This window comes from Lonchura striata, chromosome 4 (assembly GCF_046129695.1).
Source record: "Lonchura striata isolate bLonStr1 chromosome 4, bLonStr1.mat, whole genome shotgun sequence".
In the NCBI taxonomy this organism is placed as follows: domain Eukaryota; kingdom Metazoa; phylum Chordata; class Aves; order Passeriformes; family Estrildidae; genus Lonchura; species Lonchura striata.
The window spans coordinates 15,493,419-15,519,212 of NC_134606.1; the positions used below are offsets into that span (position 1 = coordinate 15,493,419).

The 25,794-nt window shown below is 38.2% G+C and overlaps 1 protein-coding gene across 14 annotated transcripts in view; it reads right to left on the bottom strand.

Annotated features, from left to right (window-relative positions):
- LDB2 (LIM domain binding 2) overlaps window positions 1–25,794 on the bottom strand; it is a 363,936-nt gene that overhangs the window by 21,296 nt on the left and 316,846 nt on the right. For all 14 annotated transcript variants that reach the window (XM_077782782.1, XM_077782780.1, XM_077782781.1 and 11 more), the window contains 2 exons: window positions 25,655–25,777; window positions 24,006–24,089 (listed from right to left, as the gene is read on the bottom strand). In XM_077782782.1, the coding sequence (XP_077638908.1) occupies window positions 24,006–24,089; window positions 25,655–25,777 (207 nt within the window). The remainder of the gene's footprint in view (window positions 1–24,005; window positions 24,090–25,654; window positions 25,778–25,794) is intronic.

Genomic DNA, 25,794 nt, shown 5'->3' on the forward strand with positions numbered 1-25,794 from the left:
TCATATTTTGTGATTATTCTCTCACAATTATCTATCTAGTCAGTGATCAATACGAAAGATTTGTGTCTTACACATCTCAGATAAGAATTAAGCTCTTAAATGATTTTAAGAGAGACCATAAAATTTATCTTTGTAATTTAATTTAACATTAGTGTTAAATTACATTGCAAAGTGCATCATGTTGACTGCATGATATGATCTTTTATACTGCACTCAGTATTGCAGTGAGTATCAATTTCAGAGAGCTTGTCAGGACAAAATTAAATTTTAATGTAAATTGGAGCATATTCATTAATTTCAGTCTATACTAGATTTGGATGGAGTTCCACTGTTAGTTAAGGTTTAAGGCTGGTCTGTAGTAATTAAGACAAGGAACATTTTGCACCAAATGTTTTTACTTAAGCTTTGTCCTGTGAACTAATACCTCCTTTTTAAAGTCCAATTGTAGGTTATGAATTGATAGAGAAACACAGTAGCTATTGTTTTATCTCACCGTGTTTCAATGGCCTGGTGCAAACCACATGGCATTTGAAAGCTTTCTTAATTTCATTTTCTCTAGATAGTTCAAAAATCATACAGCTTACAATTTGTTCTCATTTCAATATTATTGCCTCTGGTTCTAACACGATCATCAATTTTATTTCTTACACAGTACCAAGATAAGAACAAAACCAGGGTGACTTTGGAGACCATCATGCACTTAAAAGAGGTTTGTTGCTCTCTTATTCTTTGCTAAGCATAGATATTTAATAATCCGAATTCCTTAATAATCCACCATCACAGCCAGTCCAAACAGTATCTCTGGGAAACAGCATCGGAAAGGTCTATTTCCTTGTTTGCCATCTCCCATCATTACCACGTGTGATGTTGCTGTGTGACATTTCCTTCCTTTCTATTTCTCCAAAGGCAAACAAGCTCCTATTCAGCAGTTCTGAGTCAAATCCTAACACCTGATATTTCTGATATGCAAACTGTTAGCTTTTTCTGTTTGTGCAACAATGAGACCTTATCAGCTTTGCCACTTTTCATTTTGACTATGAAATGCATCCACTATCACTCTTCACCTGTGTCCCTGGCAGCTCCCTTAGGTTCAGATGGAATCCGGTATGTTGTTTGTCTTGTTCAAACTACTGTTGATTCAAAACAAATCACAGCATTGTAAAAAAGATCAAGAGTGTAAGACTGCATTTGAATGCTGACAATTTTTAGTGTGCAGCTGTATTACAGCTTGGAAATAAGTTTGGAAATGTTTTTGTGGTGAAGTGGTCTGCAGACAGCAAATGCTGACTAAAAGTTACTGAAAGCAGAACAATAGGAAATGCTATTGTGTGCTATGGTCAAAATGCAAATCCAAAAATTTAGTGGCAAGGTTGAAGTTTTTGGTTTGCATATAATTTTTGTGGCTATTCAAAACATGCCACAGACAAAGACAGTATATTGAAAAACAAAACATCACATTCACCTTTGATTTTACAAATTCTCTTCCATACATTGTTCTATTTTCAGGTTTCCTTGTACAAGAAATCATCTCTCCTTCATACAAAAGATACACATAAAGATTCACACAGACTGAGGCAATACAACAACTGTGATTCATCTTCAGACTAACATGTACATAGCAACTCTAATTTTATTTACAACCATGAAAAAAGAAAGCTTTTTCCAGAATATAACCAGCTAGCTCTTCTGTGTCATGAATCTCTTCCCCTATCCTCTTGTTTCTATACTGCAGCTCAAGCACAAATGCAGTGTTTTTCACATAACCAGATCTATTTTTAGCCTGAATTGTAGGAAGTCTGCAGCATTAATAAATGGAAGAGAAGTACAGAAGTACACCGCATGGTAATGTGCCAGTGCAAAAGCTACCTTGGCCTTTAGCCAGTGAACTGTGGTTAGATGTTAGAGCAATGAAAGTAAAATCACCGCTTGTAATGGAATGATTAATAAGCTGACAAACTTCCATGCATTTATTTCATACTTTTTGAATGTCAACCTTATTAATACCAACATATTTTCTTTTTATTAGTGTTATCTCTCAGCCTGAAACCCAGAGGAGATAGATATATCTCTATATCTATGCATATATATATATATATATATATATATATATATATATATATATACATGTGTATTTTTATACATGGAATTGAAGTTTGCTTAATTCTGTGTTTAAATAGAAAGGAGGATACTTTGCAGTGCAAGCCCTGACATAGAAAAGAAAAAGGAATAAGGAAGAAGCTTTTTTATAAACTAATATTGCAACTCCAGTAGGCATAAAACCCATTGTTTCATGATTTTCTCTCCTATTGACTGTGCAGTTCCTTGTTTGGCACCAAAATTCTGAAAGCAAAAATGCTTCAAAGCTGTTACACAGAGGACAAAAGTTCACAGTTCTTACAGGGACACAGAGTCTTCTGTAATCTCTTCACTTCTCACCCAATCCACAAAACTTGTCCCAGCACTGTTATGCTGTGGACAGATGGATGTTTATATAAAAGACCTTGTGCCTGAATAAAATTCCATTTTGGAGTTATATAAAAACAGCAATTACTGGGAAATGGAACTTTTTAATTAAATGTATTCAAAGAAAGTAGGGATTAATGACTTTAAAGTAGGGAGTATTTAATGGTTGCAGTCATAGATCATCCACTAGTGAAGCTGTATTATCACCATCAGGCAATGATGCTTTTAAGTATCAATGGTGTGTGCATTAATAAGGCTTCAAATGTTTTCATGACAATATAATTCACAACACAACTAATGTATACTATACCTACTATTAAAATAATGCCTTAATAACCTTAATTCACAGCAACATCTTCAAAATAAATAAGGACACGCTTCAGATCAGGCTAGTTGTCCCTTGGCCCAGTGAAGTGCAAATAAACTACACATTGAAACAATGTTGATGTGGTAGGGTATGGTTCCTCATAATTACACCAGAAAAATGTAATAGCTGCCTATCTGATTCGCTGATTTATCGGTAGGAAGAAAATGATTGCTTTGCACTTCAGTTAAATACAGACAATAAAACATAGGCAAAATTATTTACTGGCTCTGAAATTTTCCTGCACAGATCAGAGCCTGGGTCGTGCACATCTTAAAAATCAAGCTCTGACTGTGTACCTCCGATGGATCAAATATGGTGAGAACAGAAACCCACGCACAGAAGTCAAAAGAGAGAAAAACCGAACACCAACATTAGCTTTGTTTTTCTGTTAAGAATTTTATTCAGGTACAGCAAAATCAATACTTGTCCTCTGACTGTACACAGTGTACTTGAGCTGTTCTGTCAGGATCTATACAGAAAACAGAGATGGAATTTTAGGTAGGTGGATATGATGATCAGGTGGAGGTAAAACACCATGGCATGTGTGGCCTCTGCTTCCCAGAATGACTGCTTCTTGTAGTGCTGTGGGGACATTGTGTGGGGACATTGTGTGGGACACTGGCACTGCCTTACACCACTTGCTCACCAATGCTTGTGGTCTGAGTGTTTGTGCTGTGAAAGTTATCCCCAGGGGAGCAGCAGGAAAGTGCCATGACATGGCAGCTGCATCTGAATGGGGAGCGTCCTGCCTCTTCCCTCCCACCCACTCCACCCTGCAGCACAGCATAAACAGAAAGAAGTACTAACAGTACCAACAAACTGAGAGTTCCTACACATATAGAAAAATCAGGATGTCCAATCTACTGGTCACTTAATAAATTAGATACCAGATCATTCTGCTGCTTTATAATACATGATGCTGTACCTCAATTTGACCTCCCTGCACTGATCTTCCGAGACATGAAATGACTAAAATCTGAGCTCCCTCTTTGTCCATATCCAGAGAGATTTATGCCAAGAACTGAGCTAATAAGCAAATAGGAAAAAACAACATTCTTAACCCTTCTCTGTTTCTGGTTTTCCCTTCCTGGTTTGTGAACCCATTTATGGGCCCTGTGGCAGCTACCAGAATCATCACATCCTACTTGGGGTGGCTGCTGGCTGTTCCTGGTGTGTGCCTTGAAATATCTGTGTTGAATTTCTGGGTTAGTTGTACAGGTGAGATCAAAAAAGGAGAGACCAATAACGCACAATTGTTTCACAAAAGAAATGTGTAAAATTACTTAATCCACAGATTACTTAGATGAATAACTGAGCTGCCAGCTGAAGAGAAAACATATTTTCCGGGAAGTCTTTCAAATGCATCCATTCATTTGAAGTTCTCTATAACAGCAGTATTAAGAAAGGTCTTCTGTGCATGTATCAGTGCTACCAATTTCACTGCAGCACTGCTCTCAAAGCTGTTAAAGTTGTGGCTGAGGTTGTGCTTCAGCAGTACAGCAGCCCTGCTGTTAAAGCTTCTCGGTATCGGTGATGCAGACAGCTGTGCTTCTAGAAATTAATTTGACCAGTTCAGTATTTTTCAAGAAAATTTGACAGATTACTTTTGTATCAGCATGCTTCATGGCATGCAAGGGATAATCTGCCAGTTCCATTCCAGAATCAGATCAGGTATTGCCCAACACAGACAACAAAGTCAGCCTCAGTTCCACAATGTTAACAGAAATATAATTTTTCTCTCATCTGGACCATCCTAAATTTATATGGATTGATGATCCAATGCACAAGGATACATTGCTAATGGGTATGGAACCACTTATGGATACATTATAAAGTACAATATTCCCAAATGAAGCAGGTGAGGCCCATTCTTCAGCCCTCAGGGAGGGTGCCAGTGCAGCACCTGTGTGCACACAGCTCAGCCCTGCCTGCTCCCAGCAGAGAGTGGCCCCAGTCACACTTACTAAAAACCACCCTCACTCAGGTTGCCCTGAAAAAGGCTCCAAGACAGTTTGGGACACAGTGAGGTGACATGGGATGAATTGGGAAAATGTGCCATTGGGTCATCACCTGGGCAGACATTTATTAAACACACGCTCTCATTGCCATAGGTCCATCTCATTTACTAATGGAAATGCAGCATCTACCCAGTGACAGCCACAGGTCTGCAGACTGGAATGTCCTGCTTGTTTTCCATGATGAAGAGGAACTGGACTAATTGGACAGACTGGATGAGGAAGCCAAAATCTGTGGTCTCTTGCTAATAGCACTGTCCATATATTACTGATACATGTAGAGACTGTGCAGTGGCCCCAGTGCTGCTGGGGACAGTGCAACTCTTATTTCCAGAGTGGTCACAATGTCTTTGGAAGATCACAAGACATGGTGCCTGTCGCTGGAAACTACCACAAAAACAACTACAATTTGGCTATTTAAATCTTTATTTACAGAAAAAATATAATTTACAACTTCTTACGTGAGCAAGGCAATGTGAATTTCAATTCTGGCTCAAGGTTTGGGTAATTTTGCCTATGCTAACACGTCTATTTTCTTCAGGCAGTTCAGTGCTTTTAGAGACCAAGGAGAGATTTTGAACTTTTTTTGCTAGTGTGATCACAGTAATGTATCCTCTATCTTCAAAACAGCTTTTTAATGTGTTCCAGCCAGGAACAAAAATATCACACAAGTCACAGAACAATCGTCAAATTCTCATTATCACCCTTAGCGTCAGGAGAAGTCAGTTTTATGGAGAAGGAGTTAGTGAGACCTCAAGATTCCTGTGGTGTTTTCAGGGCTTTTTTCCATGAGAAAATAGCCTCTTGGTAGAGCATATAGCAACCAGAAAGACCTTTCAATGGTTCCCTAAACTACTCTGTGTCCCATATATATAATAAGGAAACTAATAATTCCATAATTTAAAATGGGTACTCTGAGGATACTTTCTGCTCTTGCCAAACACCAGTTATGTCTCAGTGAAATTGAAGCCACTAGGCTCAGTTTGGCAGTAATTCAGTGAAGTATAATGGCCTGTGATATACATAAAGTCAGACTGAATTCTATTCTGGTGCCTTATGTCCTTTAACACTATCTGTCTATGAATAAATGATGCTTTCATGAGTATTTTTGAGGTGTTCTGACACTATAAGAACTGAAAATTAAAATAAACAATTACTTTTTACTGCATTTTAAAGGAACCTTTCTAATTTTTACGATCTTGTTCCAGAATACTGTCCTATTCAACACCAAAAGAAGAGACATAGAAAATTCTTTACTTTTTTTTTTTTTTTGGCTAAACCAGAATTTTTCAAGTCTTTAAAGATGGGACAGTATTTCCATAGTTGCAGCTCTCATGTGTCATCTCAGAAAAGGAAGCCATTTATCACCAAGTTAAACTTCTGTGCAAACGCCTTTTGACTTTGACAGCCATTACCTTTTGCAGCACAGATTGTTAAGTGTAACTATTATCAATTAAATAAGTAACAATTAATTTACATTTCTTATAGCAATTTATATTACAAGGCAAAAACTGTAACTTCCAATATTTAAGTAGTCTTGATGAAGAGAAATAAACACATATTTTCAGGGTTTGAAATGGGTTGGTTTAATGCTAATACACCATATGACACTTCAGAGAGATCCACCAGCACTTCCCAGACTTCTGGAATAATGGGATCTTTTTCCGTATTTTAGTGTTTCTGTGTTGGGCAATACAGAAATCCAATATAATTTTTTGACTAATACACATATTGCACAACAGTATCTAAACAATTTTGATCATATTTTCTAGGAAAGCATTCTCAGTAGTATTATTGATCTGAGGATAAGCTGAAAGGTTCAAAATGTCTCTCATATGCTCTGGTGAACACAGAAGATTCTCAGCAAGTGGCTGCAATGTCTAAACCATCTCAACACGATCAGTCTGTGGCTGTATCCTGGTGGTTACGTCCAAGCCCCAACTTTGCATGTACTCACTCACAGCATCCATGTACATTTGAAAAATTTGTGCTTCATGTTCTGTGCATAATAGGAACCATGCTTGTGGTTCCTATCGTTAAATAGCAACTCCTGTCTGAACTAGGCTCCAGAGTAGATTATATTAAGCTCCACAACCTTCCCCACTTCTAAAAATAATAAATGAAAAAAAAAAAATCTCTGAGGTCTACAAAGTGACATAATTCTTTCTTCCCTCTCCTAGCTGCAGATTTGTAAGCACCAAGATTTTTGTTTTCATAGCTTTCTGAAACTATTTTCTTTTTCCAAATCTATTTCAACACACAGCCCCATGAGTCTATTATCCTTTCCCCTTCTGATATGTGGTTCCACAGATGGTACAAATGAACTGGCATATACAGTATTTGGTTAATCCTATGCTCCTCTGAATTGCTGTTTTGAGACTAACGCAAATACTTTATTATTGTGAATTGTCTTCATTATGTCCTTGCCTATATTGTTTGATTTATCGTGCTCTTCCTGAGTGGACTCATTCTGGGGGGTGCTACTGAAGAATCATACAATTTGAAGTGCCCCGTAGTTAGCTCCAATGAAAGGTGGAAACTCTTGCTAAGAAATTTCCTGAAATCTATAAAATGGCACAGGGTATAAAACACAGCCAGAGACAGAGATTTCCAATCATTAAAAACATTCTGAGAATGAATGGGAAAAGGATGAGGTAATAATGGTATGAGTCAATTGATCAAAAAGTGAGGATAAATTAGTCTGCAGACACCACTGACCATTAAAGGTTTAGAAGGAATATGCACTTTCAGACCACTTGTTTTTAAACTTTTAATTGGTTTTGCAGACTGCAAAAGACCCCTAGTCTGGGTATTCTGGAAAGCAATATGGTATGTGCACCATGAAGTGAACATTTATGGTGTGGAGAACGTAAAAAATTATGGCAATATTTTTACGTTCTCTAAGTATGCCCAAGTGTCCCCAGCCCTTCATTAATCTGGGACTTAGTGGAGAAATGAGTTAAAATTTTCTTCTGAAAAGACTGCAAGTACTTGTATTCAACCTGTGACTGAATGGTCCATCATATGTTGAATAAACTGCTACTTGGGAAGAACCTTAATTCAGAGATGTTAGTACTCATAGACTGTTTTCTCCTCCTTCTCCCCCTCTCCTGGAAAGCAAGGCCAGAAAAAATAATGTAGAAGGTTTAGGAATGACAGGATACAAAGGAAATTGCACTAATGCTGGTGTTTCTTAGGTGGCAATGCCAGCTAAAGCAGCACCATGCTGTCCCACTGCTGTGCAAGCACTACTATTTGTGTGGCTGTACAGCAAAACAGCTGGGGCAAGAAGTCTGTCCAAGAAATAACAAGGAAACAGGCATGTATGGACGGACAATCCGTATGTGGGTTTCTGAAAGCAACTGGAGACAGTTTTCTGCTTGGTGATAGACAAAGGCATCTTCAGGATTGTGTTTTGAGCCAGATTCTTGCTGGCTTCTTTAAGGAAAGCTATCTTGTTTTAGCTCTTATTACTGCTGATTGTCACAGCTCCCCAGAAAGGGTCATTCTGGCACAGAGGAGGATGTTAATGTCGAGGCTTGTGGCTCTCAGGTCCATACTTGGACGAGCTCTTGGGGATTAGCCTTACACATCCATGAGTAAAATGACAGAACAGCTGGGTACCAAATCTCTTTGGCCAGAGGTCAAATAGAAAAAACTATATTTAGCTCTATATTACATTTGAATTTCTTTTTATCTGTGTATGACTCTTCTGGTTCTCTCAATAGCCAAGTATGGTGAAAGTGGTATTTAGAAGAACCCTTTTCCTGATAGAAATACAAAGAATGGTCATTTAACCGTCAGGCTGAGCCAAAGCAGTTTTTCTGCCTATGGTTATAGAAGCTGTCCTCTGATACTGGCAGAGCAGCAACACTGGGTATTCATCTTCATCTAGGATTTGGTACTACAGTACCATGTAAAGTACTAGGGACATACAAAAATACCATGGCTGTTCAGCCATTTAAGATTCAAGAGAGTGTATCAGACTGTTCCCTGATCTTTGATACTCTACAAGCTTGTATTTCATATTCAGAATTTTACACAGCACTGGGTTCATGCCAGGATAGAAAGAGGCTGCACCTGGGCACAAGCAAGGTTAACCTTTACTTTTCATGGCTTTACTTTTCATGCTGAAAGTTCTTAACCTCAGGTGTCCGCCCTACTTGTTTAGTACCAAGGACACAAATTAAAAGAGGCTGGCCACGGGTGCAGCATGGGCATATCTGAGGACACACAAGCTTCTCTCCCAGTCACTGGGTTTCACTGCATGCACAAGGCTGCATCCAGTCCAGAGAGGATCAAAGCCTATGCCAATACCACTGACCAGTGGAGTAACAGGTTTGCATTGCAACTTATGTCTGATAGAGGAAAGTCCATCTTCTGGGAATGACCATACCCAAAGACTCCTGGGGGAATTCCTGGAACCCTTTCTAAGGAGAAAAGGTCAGGCTGTGTGCCAGGGCAGCAGCACTCAGCTGATTTCCAGCCCTACTGAGCACTGGGGGCAGCAGGCAGAGCCACAGTGTTGCCTCACTTCACCTGCACAGCAGAGCCCTCTGCCAGGAAGACCACTGTGTGTTTGTTACAAGATGTGTAAGGCATCTAATTCAAACATTCAGAGAAGAACCTAAATTACAAATACGCCCTATCATTTTATGTGGGAAGATCAAGAACACTCTCTGCTGCTCACAAAAGAAAAAAAAAATAGAAACATTACACAGTCTCTAGGCAAGAGTTTGAGCCTTCTAACAGCCTAGATGTAAAAAGAAGCACTATCTTTTCCCCCTCTTATTGACTACAAAATAGCCCAAGGTCACCAATAAGCAAAATGAAGGCTCAAAATACCAACTCCATGTGCAGACTTGCAACAAAAGTTAAAATTATAACAAATCAACAATTACTCATTCCCATGGTGTTCCACCTGCCCTCATTAGGTTATAAAGAACAAATGTCAGAGATAACATTCAGGAAAAAGGTGTTCTTCTGATAAGGAAAATAGCTTTGTAGCAGTTCCTCTGGGGGGAAATAGCCTTCCTTCCCTCCTTTTAAAAACAGACCAGCTGATCTATTACCAGATTTGTACAAAGTTTCACACAACAGTGTCCTTAAACTGCTGTGTCTCGGTAAAAGAAACGTCAAAAGGTCCCAAGATTATTAACGCAGTGATTTCCAGATAAGACTTGCAGTTTCCATGTACAAATATCCTCTTCCTAATTTCTAGTACTGCAAACTCTTGCTTGGAGTTTCAAAGTCAAGCTGTGTTCCTTCTGCTTCATGTGTCAACCCTGCACTTGGCTCCCACCCGTTCTGCTGCAAAATGTGACTCAGAAAGGAAGAACCCCTCTAATCTGTGGAAGCTGCCTAACTTTCTAGCACAAACAGAAGACATCAAAAGGTAAATTCTTACTTCTCTCAGACACACACTCAAAGATCAGAGGTATTCAAGAAGGAGCTGTTAATTTTTTTCTTTCAGATTTTAGCTCCATTTTGTGTACCCAGGTACACATTTCCAAGTGTTATAGGTTCTCCATGGCATTCAGGAGTTGTCCTCACATCCTGGACTGTGTTCTGTTGAACATATTCTCACCTGTTGGCCACTCTGCTTGGCTGCTACATGCTTGCCTTCAGCCCAGGCAGCAGGCCTTTTCCAGAGAGAAAAGTTTCTTTTACTTCTAGAAGTGTATATGGGAATGGAGTAAAAAGAGACTGCCATTTCTCCTGCTAGCTGACAGGGAAAATTGTTATTACGTATTGTGATCCCGGTACACAGGAGAAAAATAGTAGCATTTTCCAGTGACAGAAATAAAAGATACACACAAGCACGTGTTTCTGTTAATACATAAGAAATAGCTGAATGAAATGGTGACAATATCTGGAAAAAAAAAATTAGGAGAGCTGTTCTTAAAGCTCATTCTTGGTCTGTGACCTCAGTTGTAGCACTAAATCAAATATCAGGAAAAAAGGGACCCCAAAGTACCATTTAAGCATTTGACTCCAAAAGCATGAGCCACAAAAGTCCTGTGTGTCACCTACCTTGGTTGAGGTGAGCCTGGTACATATTCAGACAATTCAGAATTCAAAAAACATGTTTAAGACTTAAGACTTAGCAACTCTAGTAAATGGAATGTGCCAGTACTGTTCTCTGGCAGTGTGGCCAACTGGCAGAGACTGTCCTACCTGTATAAAGTTAAGCCTTCTTATGCATTAAAACAGGAGACTACATACAAATTCCCTTCCAGCAGTGGACTGACTATCATGCCAACTACTGAACTGTGTCCAGGAGTTCTTTGGGAGTGAACAAAGTAGGCAGGAACAATTCTAAAAGAGTATAGACAGTGCATTCAGGTACCCAAGAACACCACTAGATGCTTTTTAATATACAAAGGTGAACATAACCCGAGGGTCTTGAGAAGGCAAATGAACTCTAAGTCTGGCAGATGTGGATGGCCTAAGCACACAGAAGTACAAGTCGTGTACATGTACAGAAGAGCAACTCTTCAATTAAAAAAAAAATTAATCTTGAGAGCAGACTGGAGAAGATAAGTCCTTGTTTTTATTCAGCCATACTCTCCAGTAGCTGAATCAGTCTGGCTCCTATTTTGACCCACAGAGCCAGGCTCTCCTGGTTACATCATGGCCCCACTTCAAGAAGTTGCTCACAGCACCCACTATTTTTTTTAGGCTGTTTGTGGTGTATGTGCACACGAGGCTTTTGACTCCCTCAGGTTAAGTAGGATGTTGACCCATATGTCAAGATTCTGGGGCAAGAGTTCTGGAACATCAGAAAAAGCCAGGCATCTCCTCCCACCTCTCATGTTTTGCTGTAAAAATAAACAACACAGTGGCTGGCTGAAACCAGGATGGCACAGATGCCTGTGGTGTCCCAAGCAATGAAATCCAAAAAGATAAGGCTCTAGCTGAAGGCTGCAGTGAAGCCACTATGTCCAACTGTAGCTTTACATCCTTCTAAGCAACCTCAGCTCCTCAGCTGCGCAATGGATATAATGGCTTTTACAACATTATTGAATGAATAAAATAAAATAAAAATGCAAAACCATCAGATACTATGATGGTGGGAGTCCAGGTAGATCTAGATTTTCAGAGTCCACAGAAGATGAGAAGGCATAACAAAATTCATTATATGAAATGGCTTTACTATGCTAGAACTTTCAGGCATATTTTAAATGATGACACAGACATATGCTTTAGTAAATGGACACGGATGAACTTTTTCCCCCTCTCCATAATTATTTATACTTTATAATAGTTGCAAGAGGCTGCAGGCAATGCATTTTCTTGTATTTTTGGATGGCTGAAGTCATCTGGTTTTCCTGATGCTATGCATTTATTCAAGGTGTTTACGACTGATAACTAAGCAGAGATGCACTCTCTAGACTTTCCCATTGCTGCAGTAACACACTGCCTAAAATGGCCAACAAATATAGGGGTAGTTTTTTTTCAACTAAATTGAGGAAAACACAAAATTTTATATTCATATAAAAATATTTATATGATAAGCAAAAACCCAAAAAAAGTCATCACAGATTAACCCTTTTGGGGTTTTGTTTAAGTTTTTTGAGTGCTCCCAAATGTGGAGTCAAATTTTTCATCACCAAAAGTGTTTTCTGTATAATCACAATTACTATGTTATTCTAGATTCATACAACCTTATTTATTAAAGTGCAGAAAGTTGAATGTCATTAAATGGATGATTCTAACAGCCCTTGCAGATAGGAATAAAGTGGCTAATGAGATCTGTTCATATTACCTTATTCCTAAGGTTCCTAGATTGCCGTGCCAAATGGTTGTTTCACCTTTGTATAACTCATGATCACACAGATAGATGAATAGCTTTTTTGGACTGCATCTATAACTAACCTCAGACACTGTTTCAAGATCTTGATTCCAGCCTTACTAGTATGAAGCTGAGCAAAGATGAACTGTATTAATTGTTCAGAAAAGCATCCATTTATGTACCTAAAAGAAATGAGCGTGAGCAAAATGTAAGCAGATCACCTTTCAAAAGCTTTGTCAAAGCAAGCTTGAAGAATATTAAATGCATATACTTCTATAAGTTTTTTCCCTGTTCTGACCTGATTTTTTTTATAACTTGGTATAATTCTACTGAAATCAACAAGCCTCTTGTAGCTGATATCCTTTGAAGTTCTTTCTAATCTAATTTTTGTTCAGAAAGAAACTAAGAAAAAAAAAGAATAAAACTTTGAACAATGAAATCAAACACTGGAAGTTAAAAATGTAAGTTCCCTTTAGGTTTGCTTGAGAATATAAATTAGGAGTAAAAGCTGGTATGATACATCCATTTTGAGATGTACTAAACAATCACAACTACTTACACAAAGGCATTATCAATGACCAGTAACAGCCTTCATAGCAGGTATCAAAAAAGCTGTCTTCCTCTTTAATTTCACTTAAAGTAAAAGTCAATAAAAAAGCCTAAAATATAATTCCAAACCAATCAACATTTAAAAAGTATGTTTTATATTATGACCCTTTCAGTGATTTCTCTGGTGTTCTCTGCTCTTTAAAGAAGCGGTCTTCAGCAGAATTTGATGCAATAAATGTGGGAGGACAGTGTAAGCAGAAAAGTGAGAGCACCTTCATAGATAGCATCCTTCTTGAGTCCCCTGGGGGGCTACAAAGCTTTGGTTTATGTGGGTAGATTTTGTTTCTGCTGTTTCCTCTTGCTTCATATGTTTCTAATCTCTACTCTAGTAGTCAATGAAAAAGACAGTTCTTGAAGCCTCTGTGGTGGGTTTTTTGGTCTATAAGGAAGACTGCCTTTTCCCTTTAAACAGGGTTTGTTCTCAGAAGAGCCTTGAGAAATGCTTAACTGGGCCCTGTGTTCTCAGCAGAAGTGGGCTGACAGCAGAGACTTTGGAGCAAGCCTTGGAGGTCAGACCATGACAGTGTCTATGTGTTCTTCACTGCTGTGATTAATCTGATGGTCTGCACACCTTGTGTTTCTACAGGTAGTTAAACGTGTAACTACCACAGGAGAAGCTTTGTACTTATGTCACTCTGGAGAAAGGTCACTGCTTTCCAAGATATTGTTCCAGTTTGTATATGGTTGTGATTGAAAGCAGTTTTCCTTATAATTTATTGTAGAAACAAAGAATCTAAATATTAAAATAAGAATACAGGAATCAACCTATCTGTATACTAAACCAGAAAGATCTCAAAGAAACTGAGGGACCAGATGGTCTTCATAGTGCAATTAGGCACCAAGAATGTGCCCAAAAGGAACAAAAAGTATCATGAATATTATATTTGTTGATAACATTGAAAGACTTCAAGAATATACATTTTGTTCTGAATCATTTGTCATTCTCCTTACACTGTTAACTATCATAAAGAGCAAGCTGTATTTCATGTTCTGTTTTTTACTGCAATTATTTTAGTAAAATTAATTCATTTTTAAAAGTACATTGTTCAAGAGCACTTAGCAATAGAATATATGATATACTGTTCTTTGTAAGGATGAAAATCTCATCTCACACACTGCTAAAGCAAATCAGTAAGGTAGCCAAGGATGCACTAGAATATCACCATGATGTTGGGATAGTTATAAAATATAGACTTGCTGTTAAATAGGCTAAAATATTTCAAATGATACCCGAGCTCTAATATACCTCATCAAAAGGCAATCAGTGAAAAGGTCTGGTGTAGTGTTTAGATATTTACTTCCTTCCTTTGCATATCACTATTAAAATATTATTCCCTTTTATATTTCATTACTTGGATTGAAAAGTCTCTAGAAACAAACATCTGCCATGCTGTAGACATGGGACCTACATTCCATTGTGGCATGCAGCAGAATTACTGAAAAGCTGGACTAGTAAAGTACCAGAATGAGACAAGGTCTGCTCCAGAGTACTGTGATCTCTGCCTAATCACCAACACCATTTTGTTTAGACAAAGTGGTGCTGCTTGTGCTTTCTTTAGAGGTTTTGATCCAGCATGACTGAGTCGAATTCTGCTTTATAAACGAAATGCTGTGAAATCCTAGCTAGGGAATACAGCTGTGGAGTTTTTTTCATGTGACTCATACTTACTTTATATAAAACCATCTTATTGTGGATAGAAATGTGCACTTTAATTAAATCAGCTCTAAGTTTTGCCTGAATGATTAATAAAATGAGAAGATTCTCTGTCTTGCTATGAAAGCTCTATTTTTCTGTATTCCTCCATTCTTTTCTATGCTTAAAGTCTTTTTTCAAATCAGATCCCCATGTTGATATTTGCTCCTTTGGGCTCACCTCAGAACTATAATCTGTGGTTAATCAAGCTAATTTTCTTTTGTCACAAAACTTGAAAAGAAAAGAAAAACAAAAAAGCAATAAAAATAATCATTTGTTGTTGCTGTTCATGAAGCGTGACATTTTCATGGCTAAAACTTCCTAAAGGAATAGAGAAATTAATTTCAATAAATTGGATTTTATGTGCCTAAAATACCTCCAAACAAATGAAAGACTATGAGATGACATTTGGATCAAAGGAGATATACCCATTGACTCTAATGGATGTTGAACTGGATCCTTGATTAACAAACTTCCTTATTATGAGTAATTGTGAGGCAGCAACAGCAAGTAAAAAAGGTAACAAGGGACAAGACTGAGGAAACAATTCAGAGTAGGGAGGAACATTTAACCCAGCACAGTTTTCTGGCCACACAGAACCCAGCACTAGAAATGACACAGTTCTTGAGTCAAGTCTCGATGTCCTCTGGCCCCCTGTGCTCACAAGCCTTATGTGCCCATCAGTACAGGTTTGGTTCAGCACCTTTTCTCATTAGTGCTGCCTATAAATTCCTCACATTTCATCCCATGGGTCTACCTGAAGGAGGGTAAACACAAAATCATGGGCTTCCATTTCAGGAATTTATGCACCTGTTGATATTCCCTTTAATATCAACAGAAGGTATGCTTATAAATCAAAAGGAATGCACAGATCTACACATTCATGATTGACACTAATATTCATACATTTTTGTATACAGCAAGGAAAAAAATTACTGAAGAAGAATTTTACTGAAGGAGAATTCTCCAGTAGGAGAATAGTGACAATTAATTGCAAAGGTAGTGAACAGTATGGTTCACAGTTTACCTACAGAAATGGGTGTTCCATTTATATAGATACATATGTGTATACAGATAGAATTTTCTTTTTCATTTAGAAGTAGCGCAAAAAATCAACCTTTTCTCTTTATGCTTATTTTGTTTTCAATTCAAATTTTATAAATTAAGGTAATCTGTTCTGACCAAGTGTCTGCTCTAAAATCTATGGTTGAAAGTCAGTGGTCACTCTAATAAAATTAACATATTTAAAACTGTGAAACAATAATATGTCAGACACAATCAGTGTAATGTTCCAGATCCAGAAGAAAAAAAGGGAAATTTACAGCTTTATGGGGTCCTACTTAATCTGTAGGATTCCCCAGCTCTTTCTTGTCATCTTCTATCAGTGTTGGTAAATTTGGAGGAGGAGCTAGACGGTACGAATCCATACTGCTTCTCTGTTCTCTGCCCAGCCCAAGTAGCACTTGGGGAGCTATTAAGGATATTCATAATTTAAGAGAAAAGGATTAGATTAGTTCTTTCATCAGATCAGTCACCTGACCTGACTCCAACAGTGTTTACACCAGTACAAGGGAGGTGATCACAAGACAAATTTAGATTTTTTTGTGCCAGTCTCTAACCCAGACGAATAGTCTCTAAAGTATTTTACTGCTTAGAGTCAGATTTTGGTATTTAGGGGTTCTGTTGTGAATATAAAATGGAGAGATTACAAAGAGAGGTTAAAATAGATTATAAAATGGAAGTACATAGACATAATAAAGTGACAAAGTGAGTAGGTATCCTCCATAAACACAAGGATCAGGGCATCACACGAGAAAGGCAAAGGCTTTTCAGAAACTTTCTAGAAGTCGGATCAAACTCAATAGCCCAAGGAAAACCTCCTATTGAACAGACAAATTTTAGCTTGAGATGCATGAAAGATCTCTCCAACAGAGAAGGGTAAACAGTACTGCTGTTTTACCCATACATAGAGTGGCAGAGGAAAGGAAAGGGATAAGCAGCCTAACCAGTAACTATGTATAGAAAACTACATTACAAGGTTATAAAAGCTAGTTGCTTCTCATATCACAATAGACAGACTCATGAAATTATCTGTATGAAGATTAAAAACATGAGTGGGTAGGCCACAGGATTCCATTTCCAGATGAATGTCACACCTTAGGGTTGCCATAAGCTTTCCACAATAAATATTTTAAGTTTTAAAACAACTTCTTCCAAGAACAAAGGTTTGAACCACCAGCTTTGCATTATGGCCTATTTCTTGACTGTTTTGGAGCACTCAGTTCTCCCTGCACACCAATTCATAGCAAATACCGATGGATATTCAATATTAAACAACTAATTAAAATTTTTGCTGTTTTCATTGCTTTGAACACGAAGCTGGTTTGGGCATTTTCAGGTCTTCATACAAGTTGTACCTCTGCAGGTCTCATTCCTAAACTTAATTGATAGTTATTATTATTTATGACTGTACTGCATACTAGTCCAAATTGGTCTTCTAAAAAGAGAGCCTGCAGCTGTGTTCTTGAAATTTTTTTCATCTTTTTTCTTTTCTGAAATAACATTATTAGTTCAAATCTTGTTGCTTGTTTTTATATGACTAGTGCTTTGTCTTTGTCTTTCTTTTTCTCCCTTCTGACATTTTTAATTTTAAACTGCTCCAACCGAACTTCATTCTGATTTCTTTCTCATGGATGTTTCAAGGATTCATATTGCTGATTATCATCCTTCCATTAGCCCAGACCTTAATTATATTTCAAAGGTCACATGGTCTGTATGGCCAGTGGCCACAGTAACTGGCTTGTGCTCATACACACACATCTTTCTCCTTAACTGATACTCATGTTAGTGTTCTTTGTGGGAAAACTTGCCATTACCTTATCCAGAACACTGGTAAAATCTGATATTTCTGCTGAAATCCCTATTTGTATTCTGATGTCTGCTCTTTTTCTTTGTTCCCATTGCCCACTTTTCACTGACTTCTGAAATTTCTGATACTCACAGACACTAAAACCTGTTTGTAAGTCATTAGGAGCAGAAGAGGACCCTGTACTCTCCAGTGTGGTTTAAAAATTATCATCTGTTTTTTTTTAAAATGCTATTGGGTTTGCTCCATCTTTTTTTGTTTGTCATGTGCTGCAATTTTCCCATTTGTTTTAGCAAAATACTTAGAAATCAAGGCATGACAAGCACACCAGTATTATTTCTAACAATATGAATATTATCTTTCCAATGCATGTCCTATCCAAAGATTGCTTCAGATTCCATTTTTGCTTTAGAAAATTTCTAAGTCGGTGCTTAATTCTCTTCTGCAACTCTACCATCCCTGTTCTCTCTGATATTTCATGCTTATGATGAATTAACTCCTGATAAATGGATTCTGTGATGTTCTGTCTTTATTGAAAAAGTGAAAAGCTAACATTTGACTGTATGAGCAAATACATTTCTTCTCATTTATTATTCTGAAAGTTACATATAACACTATCCCTAAAGCAGTAGATACATAAAAGAGAGGAACAGAAACCACTGTGATCATTGCTAAAATAAATGCTAAGAAATTACATTACCAGAAAACCTTGGCAGAATCAGCTAATTATAGTTGGCACAGATAGATTATGGATAGCCAGCTACAGTAATCTGAATCCTTTGTGAGAATCCTCTAGGTTTGGCTGTATTTTCCTGTGGAGAGCTACCCCAAGATTGATTGGTTTAGATTGAAAAATTCCATTTTTTACAGGAATTAAGGCTACAAAATATTGTGTCTGCTTTCACCATCTACAGCACAGAGAATTCTTTAAAATTTTGGCAGCTTTCATATGAAAGTCACCAAAATTATTAAATCATCTAAATGCCCTTGTTTGAGTGCTTGAGAACCCTTAACAAAGCTTCTCATTCACATGCAGTAGGGTACAGCACCTGAACACATCCTCTGTTTCCCCAGTACCCCCCATTCATGCACAGCACAAACTAATGAAGTTCCTTTGTGCAGGGTTTCACTTGTAACTACTGAAGACATGAAAACATGGCAGAAGCAGGGGGCTGCAGAACAAGAAAGGATAGGTTTTAGTGTAGCCCAGGACTGCTTTAACAAACTGCCCTTGTTCCTAAACTTCACTGTGATACTCAGTCATGGAAAAAAAAATTCATTAGTCTGTTTCTAGAAACACCATACATAGATAAATACATAGCCAGGCTTAGACAATAGACTGCATCCAAGTGCAATAGTTTTGTTGTTAGTATATGGGGCAAGATGAAATCCCCAGTGTTATGCAAAATCTGGCCCTTTCTTTCTCGGAAAGGGCACTTCCCTCTAATTGTCCCCTCAGACTGCCCCAGTGCTCATCCATGCGCCCTAATGCCACATGTGCACACTGCAATGACAACGCCTGCTTAGCTGGTAGAAGCCATGCAGCCATTAAGGTTTGCAGCTGAGATGAAATCAGAAAATTGTTTAAGTTGGGAAACACTTCTAAGATCATTGAGTCCCACCACTAACCCAGCACTGCAAGGCCACTACTCAACCACGTCCCTAAGTGTCACCTCCACAGGTCTTTTAAATACCTCCAGGAATTGTGACTCCACCACTTCCCTGGGCAGCAGAATGATACTGGGGAAGACCCTACAAGAAAATGAGTAGCACTGGAGCACTTGCTATTGAGGAAGGGCTAGTTAGCCCATGCACTGCCTGCACTGCCTGAAGATGTCATTTGATGGTGGTGACACAACATAACTCACAAAGGGAAATGAGTTCATATTGTGTGTGTGACTATAAGTATAGCATTTATTCTCCCCAAAGCTACTGACTTTGCATCCTTAACATTTATACATGTAAACTTTCTCCTTCTTCACTGAAGATACACCAACAGCCATAAAATATTGCCAGATAGCTGCCACATACTGTTATGGATTAGGAGCAAAAGATTTCCAAAATAATTTCAGCTCATATTTTTCCTGTGCTTGAAACTGTATTTTGAAAATCAAATTTCCCTGCACATTAAAGGAAAGTGTTGCATGTGTGTCTATTTTGCATGTGAAAAATAAAATTTTGTGTACACAACGGTTATACATACAAATGGTTTTGATTACAGTGTAAGTAGCGCCTTTAGAAAATTGTGTCCCATTAAATAATTTATATTATCCTCCCAGCAGAAGAAATCCAAAAATATCTAGCAAGAAACTAAATTAGTGAAAGAGAGGACTTAGAAAATATTGTCCCCTGTGTAGCAATAGCAACACCTCGTTATTGTCTTATATAGAGAACAAACAAATTGGATAATTTGTAGCTGAGATAAGCAAGCTCTGGTTAATAGAGTCATACAGGATGTAAGGGGCAGTGGGAGTGTGCATTCCCCTGCCTAGACACCTCTCCTGATGCAGAGTGAGAATGCTCTGCCACGCTGACTCTGGCTTTGCAAGGGGCAGGTCCTGATTTAGCTCCATTGGCATCAATAAACTGACTACCAGAGCAGACCACAGTGTGGGGAGGATGCAGCACACACATCTGGGGAAGAGCTCTAAGAAATCACTCCAGCCCAGCCAGTGCAAGAAAGCAGAGGCAAATTTTGAAAACCAGCTGGGCAAGATAAAGCTATCTTTCAAGGCTCAGGCCAGGTAATCCTGCTTAATTGGCACTAAGGGCTGACCTTTTAACGATATCAATTTTAAGAGAATGAATCATTTTATAGATGCAACAAGAAATAGCTGGGCTCCAAATTTCAATAATGCTGCTAGTACAGAGCTATTGTTTTTAGAGTACGTTCAAATCCATTATGCATTGAAGATATAGATACAATAGCTCAGCAACTAAAAAATGAGAAAAAAAAATAAGGTAATATGGGGACTAAATTATTGTAGCTTGGTGGAAACTGTTCTTCTCAATGTTATCTTCAACTTCAAATACTGTACACGATTCCTGTTTGTTCCTGGACTCATACTGACTGAGACTAGGTCTTGGCCTTATTATCTGATAGTTCACAATATCTACTTCTTGATGACTTGATAAGAAATTACATTTTAAAAAGCTTGATATTAATTTAAAACCTACAAGGTTTTTTGCTTATTATTTCTGAGACAGCCTATTCAACTTCTAGTCAGCAGCTACAGCAAAGTACACTGACCCCATTGATGAGGTAATCAATTATGCTGGAACAAAACAAACTCGTAACTAGAAAGAAAGTTAGCCTATGGTTTTATACAGAGCCAGAGAAAACAGACAGAAAGCCCATCTGGCAACTGACAAAGGACAAAACATTTCATTTCCAGGTTCCAAGAAGATATATTTTAAATTTGTATTATATACGATTTAAAAAAATCAATGTTCTTTGCTGGACAGCTTTACTTGCAGTGAATGAAGGCAAACCAGGGCACACATCCAAAGCTGTGGCTCTACAAGCATGTGGCACTCAGGAATGGAAGTTTACATGCCAGCAACTGCAATTATCCCAATGAGCAATGATTTAGCATTCTGTGATATCTAGAGCCCAAAAAATACAGGCTATGCCTTTATATCACCATCTGAAATCCAGGTTTAAATTCTGCCTTTAAAGAAACTGCAGCACAGCTTGCTGCTGTGTGCACACTGGAGAATAAAAATGATTAATTCTGCCTATCACTGAAGTTTTTGCTTATGAGTATTGCAAGCCTTTGCTGTGTGTAGCAGAAAAAAAAATAATTTTTATGCTTAGTTTCTGATCCTTATTCAAAATCATGCAACAGTGCTAATTACTAAACACTGGGAAGACTGAATAAAATATCATAAAATGCTGATTTAAAAACCTACAAAACAGAACACCTTAAATCTGAGTACATTTATCACATTATTTTAGTACATGATTTTTATTGCATGAGCTCAGAAAATATTTTCATGCTAAAATTAATAGAGGAAAGTAACTGGAAAAGAAGCAAATCAAAATGGAAATACACCATGTATTACATGCTGCCATGATGAGCCGAACATCTGGAAAAAAGAGCAGAATGATCAATCCCTCACCACAAGAAAAAGAGACATGTAAAGATTGGCTTGAGAAAAAAAAGATTTCCTCTTGGAATCACCACAGCAGGAACCAGAGGAAGCTTTGCACCCAGAGACCTAATGTCTTCTGTTAAGCTAACAAAACTAGTCTGGAAGAAGACAAAAAGTAAGACTTTATCTTTTCATCCCCTCTCACTTCACTGCTCATCTCCCTAGTGCTTATCTTGATCCCAGTTTTCTTTTTCTGAGTTTTTTTCCTCCCTCTCCCTCTTCTTTTCTTGCTTTTTTTTTTTTTTGATGCTACCAGAGGGAGCAGCATGGGTGCCTGATGCCAGGTGCCTCCAAAGCGGAGCCCTGCCTTTGTCATTTGCACTGTCACATGGAGCAATCCCAGACCCCACCGGAGGACGCAGAGGGGTCAGTGGCAGCGGGGATGCTCTGGATCCCCCCTGGCCCTGGAGCCCCGCGGAGGCTGCGGAGCCCTGCGGCTGCTGGGGCCAGCCCAAGTGTGTGCCACCGTCACATTCGGGGGAGCAAACACCCCGATGTGGTCAATGCCTGGTGCCACTGGACAGTTTGCAAAGAAACCACAGAAATCCCCTACCTAAGGCAGCCACTTTCTGCCCGGTTTGCCCCAAGCGTGTAATGCATGACATGTAATGCAAAACTTGCCATGACTGAAGAGGAATCCCCAGTGGGATTTTCTCGAGGACATGCTCTAGGATGCCTCACCACAAAACACTGACAGCGTGGCTGCAGGGTTGCCAGAGCACAAGAGCTTCTCTGTGTACCAAATCACAAATTAAACTAACCATGAGACTACAATGTGCATTACATGGACATGTTAATCTCACATTTACACGTGGAAAAATCCTAATGCAATGTATTATTCCTCTGAGATTTTACGCCATATTCTTCTTTCATTTACCATAGACCAGACCTGCCCTGTACAACTCAGGCTGTAATTTGAACTGTAATTTTTACATTAATACCAGAAAGCAACAATCAGCAATGGCTTATGCTATAAGTACAACTACAGGCTATCAATAAACTGTAGGGATACAGTGAGAGAGATCTTGCCACCATCTCAGTTCTGCACACTGTCTCCCTTGAGTTCAAAACACTCTGGGGACAGGACTCCATCCATTCATAGGGAAGGCATTACAAGGTTCATAGACCTGAATGAAGTACAGCTAAATTGCACACTTAGGTACAGCTCTACATTAGGCTGAAAATAGCTGCATTTCCTAGTATTTGTGTTATCTTAAAAAAGTACCCTGAATAATTACTCATAAAATTAAAAATAATAAAACCAGATAGTCTTGGCCAAAATTAGCTTGGTGTATCATTGTGCATTTGCCTCATTTTATCCACTGATGGCACATCTAGAAATAGGAAAAATCTGAATTTTAAGCTTGAAATATGAACTCTACAAATGTGTGTGTTTCTGTGTATTTATCGTAAGCCCACACCAGGGAAGACTTTCAAAAATAAAAACAAACATCTAAACTTTGAATGCACTTTAAGGGTCAGAAAGCAATGGGAACAAATGCATTATTTAATCGTAAAAACCACACTCAATTCAGTGCAAGGCTAAGGAGGAAGCTCAGGCTCCCAGAGGCATGTGAAGTGAGGACTGCTTTGAGGGACTGCTGCAAACAGGGCTGGAGCTGAACCTTCCCTCAGCCCTGCCTCTGCCTGGGAGAGGTGGCAAGGTTGAAAAGCTGGAGAAGACAGGCAGCTGTTAATAAGAATTAGCTGCCATTTTCTCAGGCACAGTGAAACAGAAAGGAAAAATACTGGGAATTTTGTGCTTACAATAAAATAAAGGCATTACTCAAAACTGAGAAGAAAGACTGTTAAAAAGAGGGGCTACTCACACAAGGCTTGGAGTGAATTATAAAATTCTTTGCCTTTTTAATAGCTCATTGTTTTCAGCTACATCTCTACTGCAGTATCTTTGTTTTTCCTCCACCCTCATTAAGGGTCAATTTCTTACCTGATCAACACAGGCTCTGCTCTCATTACCTTGACTCAAAGCCAACAGTACCTTTTAAAAAATGCTCACGAAAATACAGCTATGGTGTGCTTACCCTGAGGTAGTTGAGGGTGAAGTTTGTCAGACCCATTCGAGTGATGTTTTTGGACAGCTGCTCCAGCACCTGAGGGTCTTGTGCCTAAACAACAAAGGAAAAAAGAATTTTCACTTTGCTTTTCATTGGGGTATTTTTACTATGTGTTTAGTGGAATGTAGGGAGGGTTCCCTGAAAAGCAGTGCCACTGCTATGGAAAAATTATACACTGATGCTAAATTTATATAATAAGCTAGAGCTCCATATGCATAGGAAAATTTAAGCATTATGATATTGGAGCAGACTAAAGACTGTTTTCCAGTATGTTCCTGTGATCCCTGACCACCCATTCAAAAGACAGACCTAAGAGGTCTGGTCATGCAAGTGACCAAAGAGCTTCCTGAGGGATTGCAATACACTTTGAGACTTCTATTTGTTGGCTGTGTGTCCCCCAAGACTAGACAGAAAAAGGCAGCAATAAAAAACATATAATTTTCTTTTTGTGGGTAAGAAACTGCAGCAGAAGGACCTCATCAAATATGTGACATTACAGACAGTCTGGAGAACCCTTCTGATCTAAGTTATTTTCCCAGAATTAAATGGGAAAAAATGCAAGTATAGTCCTTCCCTGACCCTAGCCAGGAGTTTTACCTGTGAGACCAGCCTCCTCTTTAAAATGAGATCAATCTCCTTACTAAAATTAATACCTGCTGATTGCTGTCTAACCTGCTTCCACTCTGAATTTAGCAGCACCCTAAATACATAAAGTCAATCATGGCCATCCTCATTGTCCCTTAATGGGATACTGTTGAAGAGTCCAGTTGATCAGTTCCCTAAAACAGCAGATAATCCTGGGACAGAAATGGTGGGACAGGTTTTCAAAGGTGTTTTCTTCAGGCTTGAAACAGCACTTTGAAAAAAGCTCCAGCTTAAGCTACATAAAATTCTTCACTATTAATATTTTCTTATCTGTGGATATCTAAGTAACTTGATGTCAAAATATAGGAATGTATTTGTGTTTATGTTCTTACTCTTTATAAAACCATGGTCCTTTTAGCAATTGATTTTGTATATTGAGGCGCTGCTAGTAGGAATGGGTCTATAGTGAAGAAATAAAATGTCAATAATAGTATGTTCTTTGTTTCTCTACAATTTACTTTAACTTGTAGAATATTTAATACTTTAATGTTTCATTGTGTGTGTTTTCTTTCAATAACAAAAGAAAGTTGTGAAATGTGAAACAAAAAGGTCTGCATTAAAATTCTAAAGATTTCTAAGTAAATATAAGGCAATTTCTTATCTTCTGTCTATGCAAGGGTAACATCAGTTTGCTTCATCTCAAATTTATCATTGGTACCTACAACAATGAAAATTCATAGACTTTGGTGTAGTTCAGGTCAATAAGAAGAGATTTTGTACCCAAATTATACAGACCACCAAGTGGGATTAAAAAGAAAATTACGTTTTAAAATAGAATGAAAACATAGCAACAGTGGCAATAATAGAGCACTGAAAAACAAGGGAGTGATGAAAGAACTTGTGAATAGATGTAGTTGCAGGCAAACCAAAATATTTATAGTTAATTGCCTTGGGTGTGAAATTTGCTGGAGTTCTTCATAAACCTAATCTCATCTCTTTGCATTAGGTCAAATGAATAAAGGATTACTTACATGCATGGCTAGAATGCTGCGTGGGACTAATTCTCTGTATTGTCTAATAGTAAAGTGCCATGTTTTTATTCTCATAAGGTCATCAAAAGTAAATTCCAAGATAAGACGTCCTTCTGTGCATACCTAGAATACATAAAATG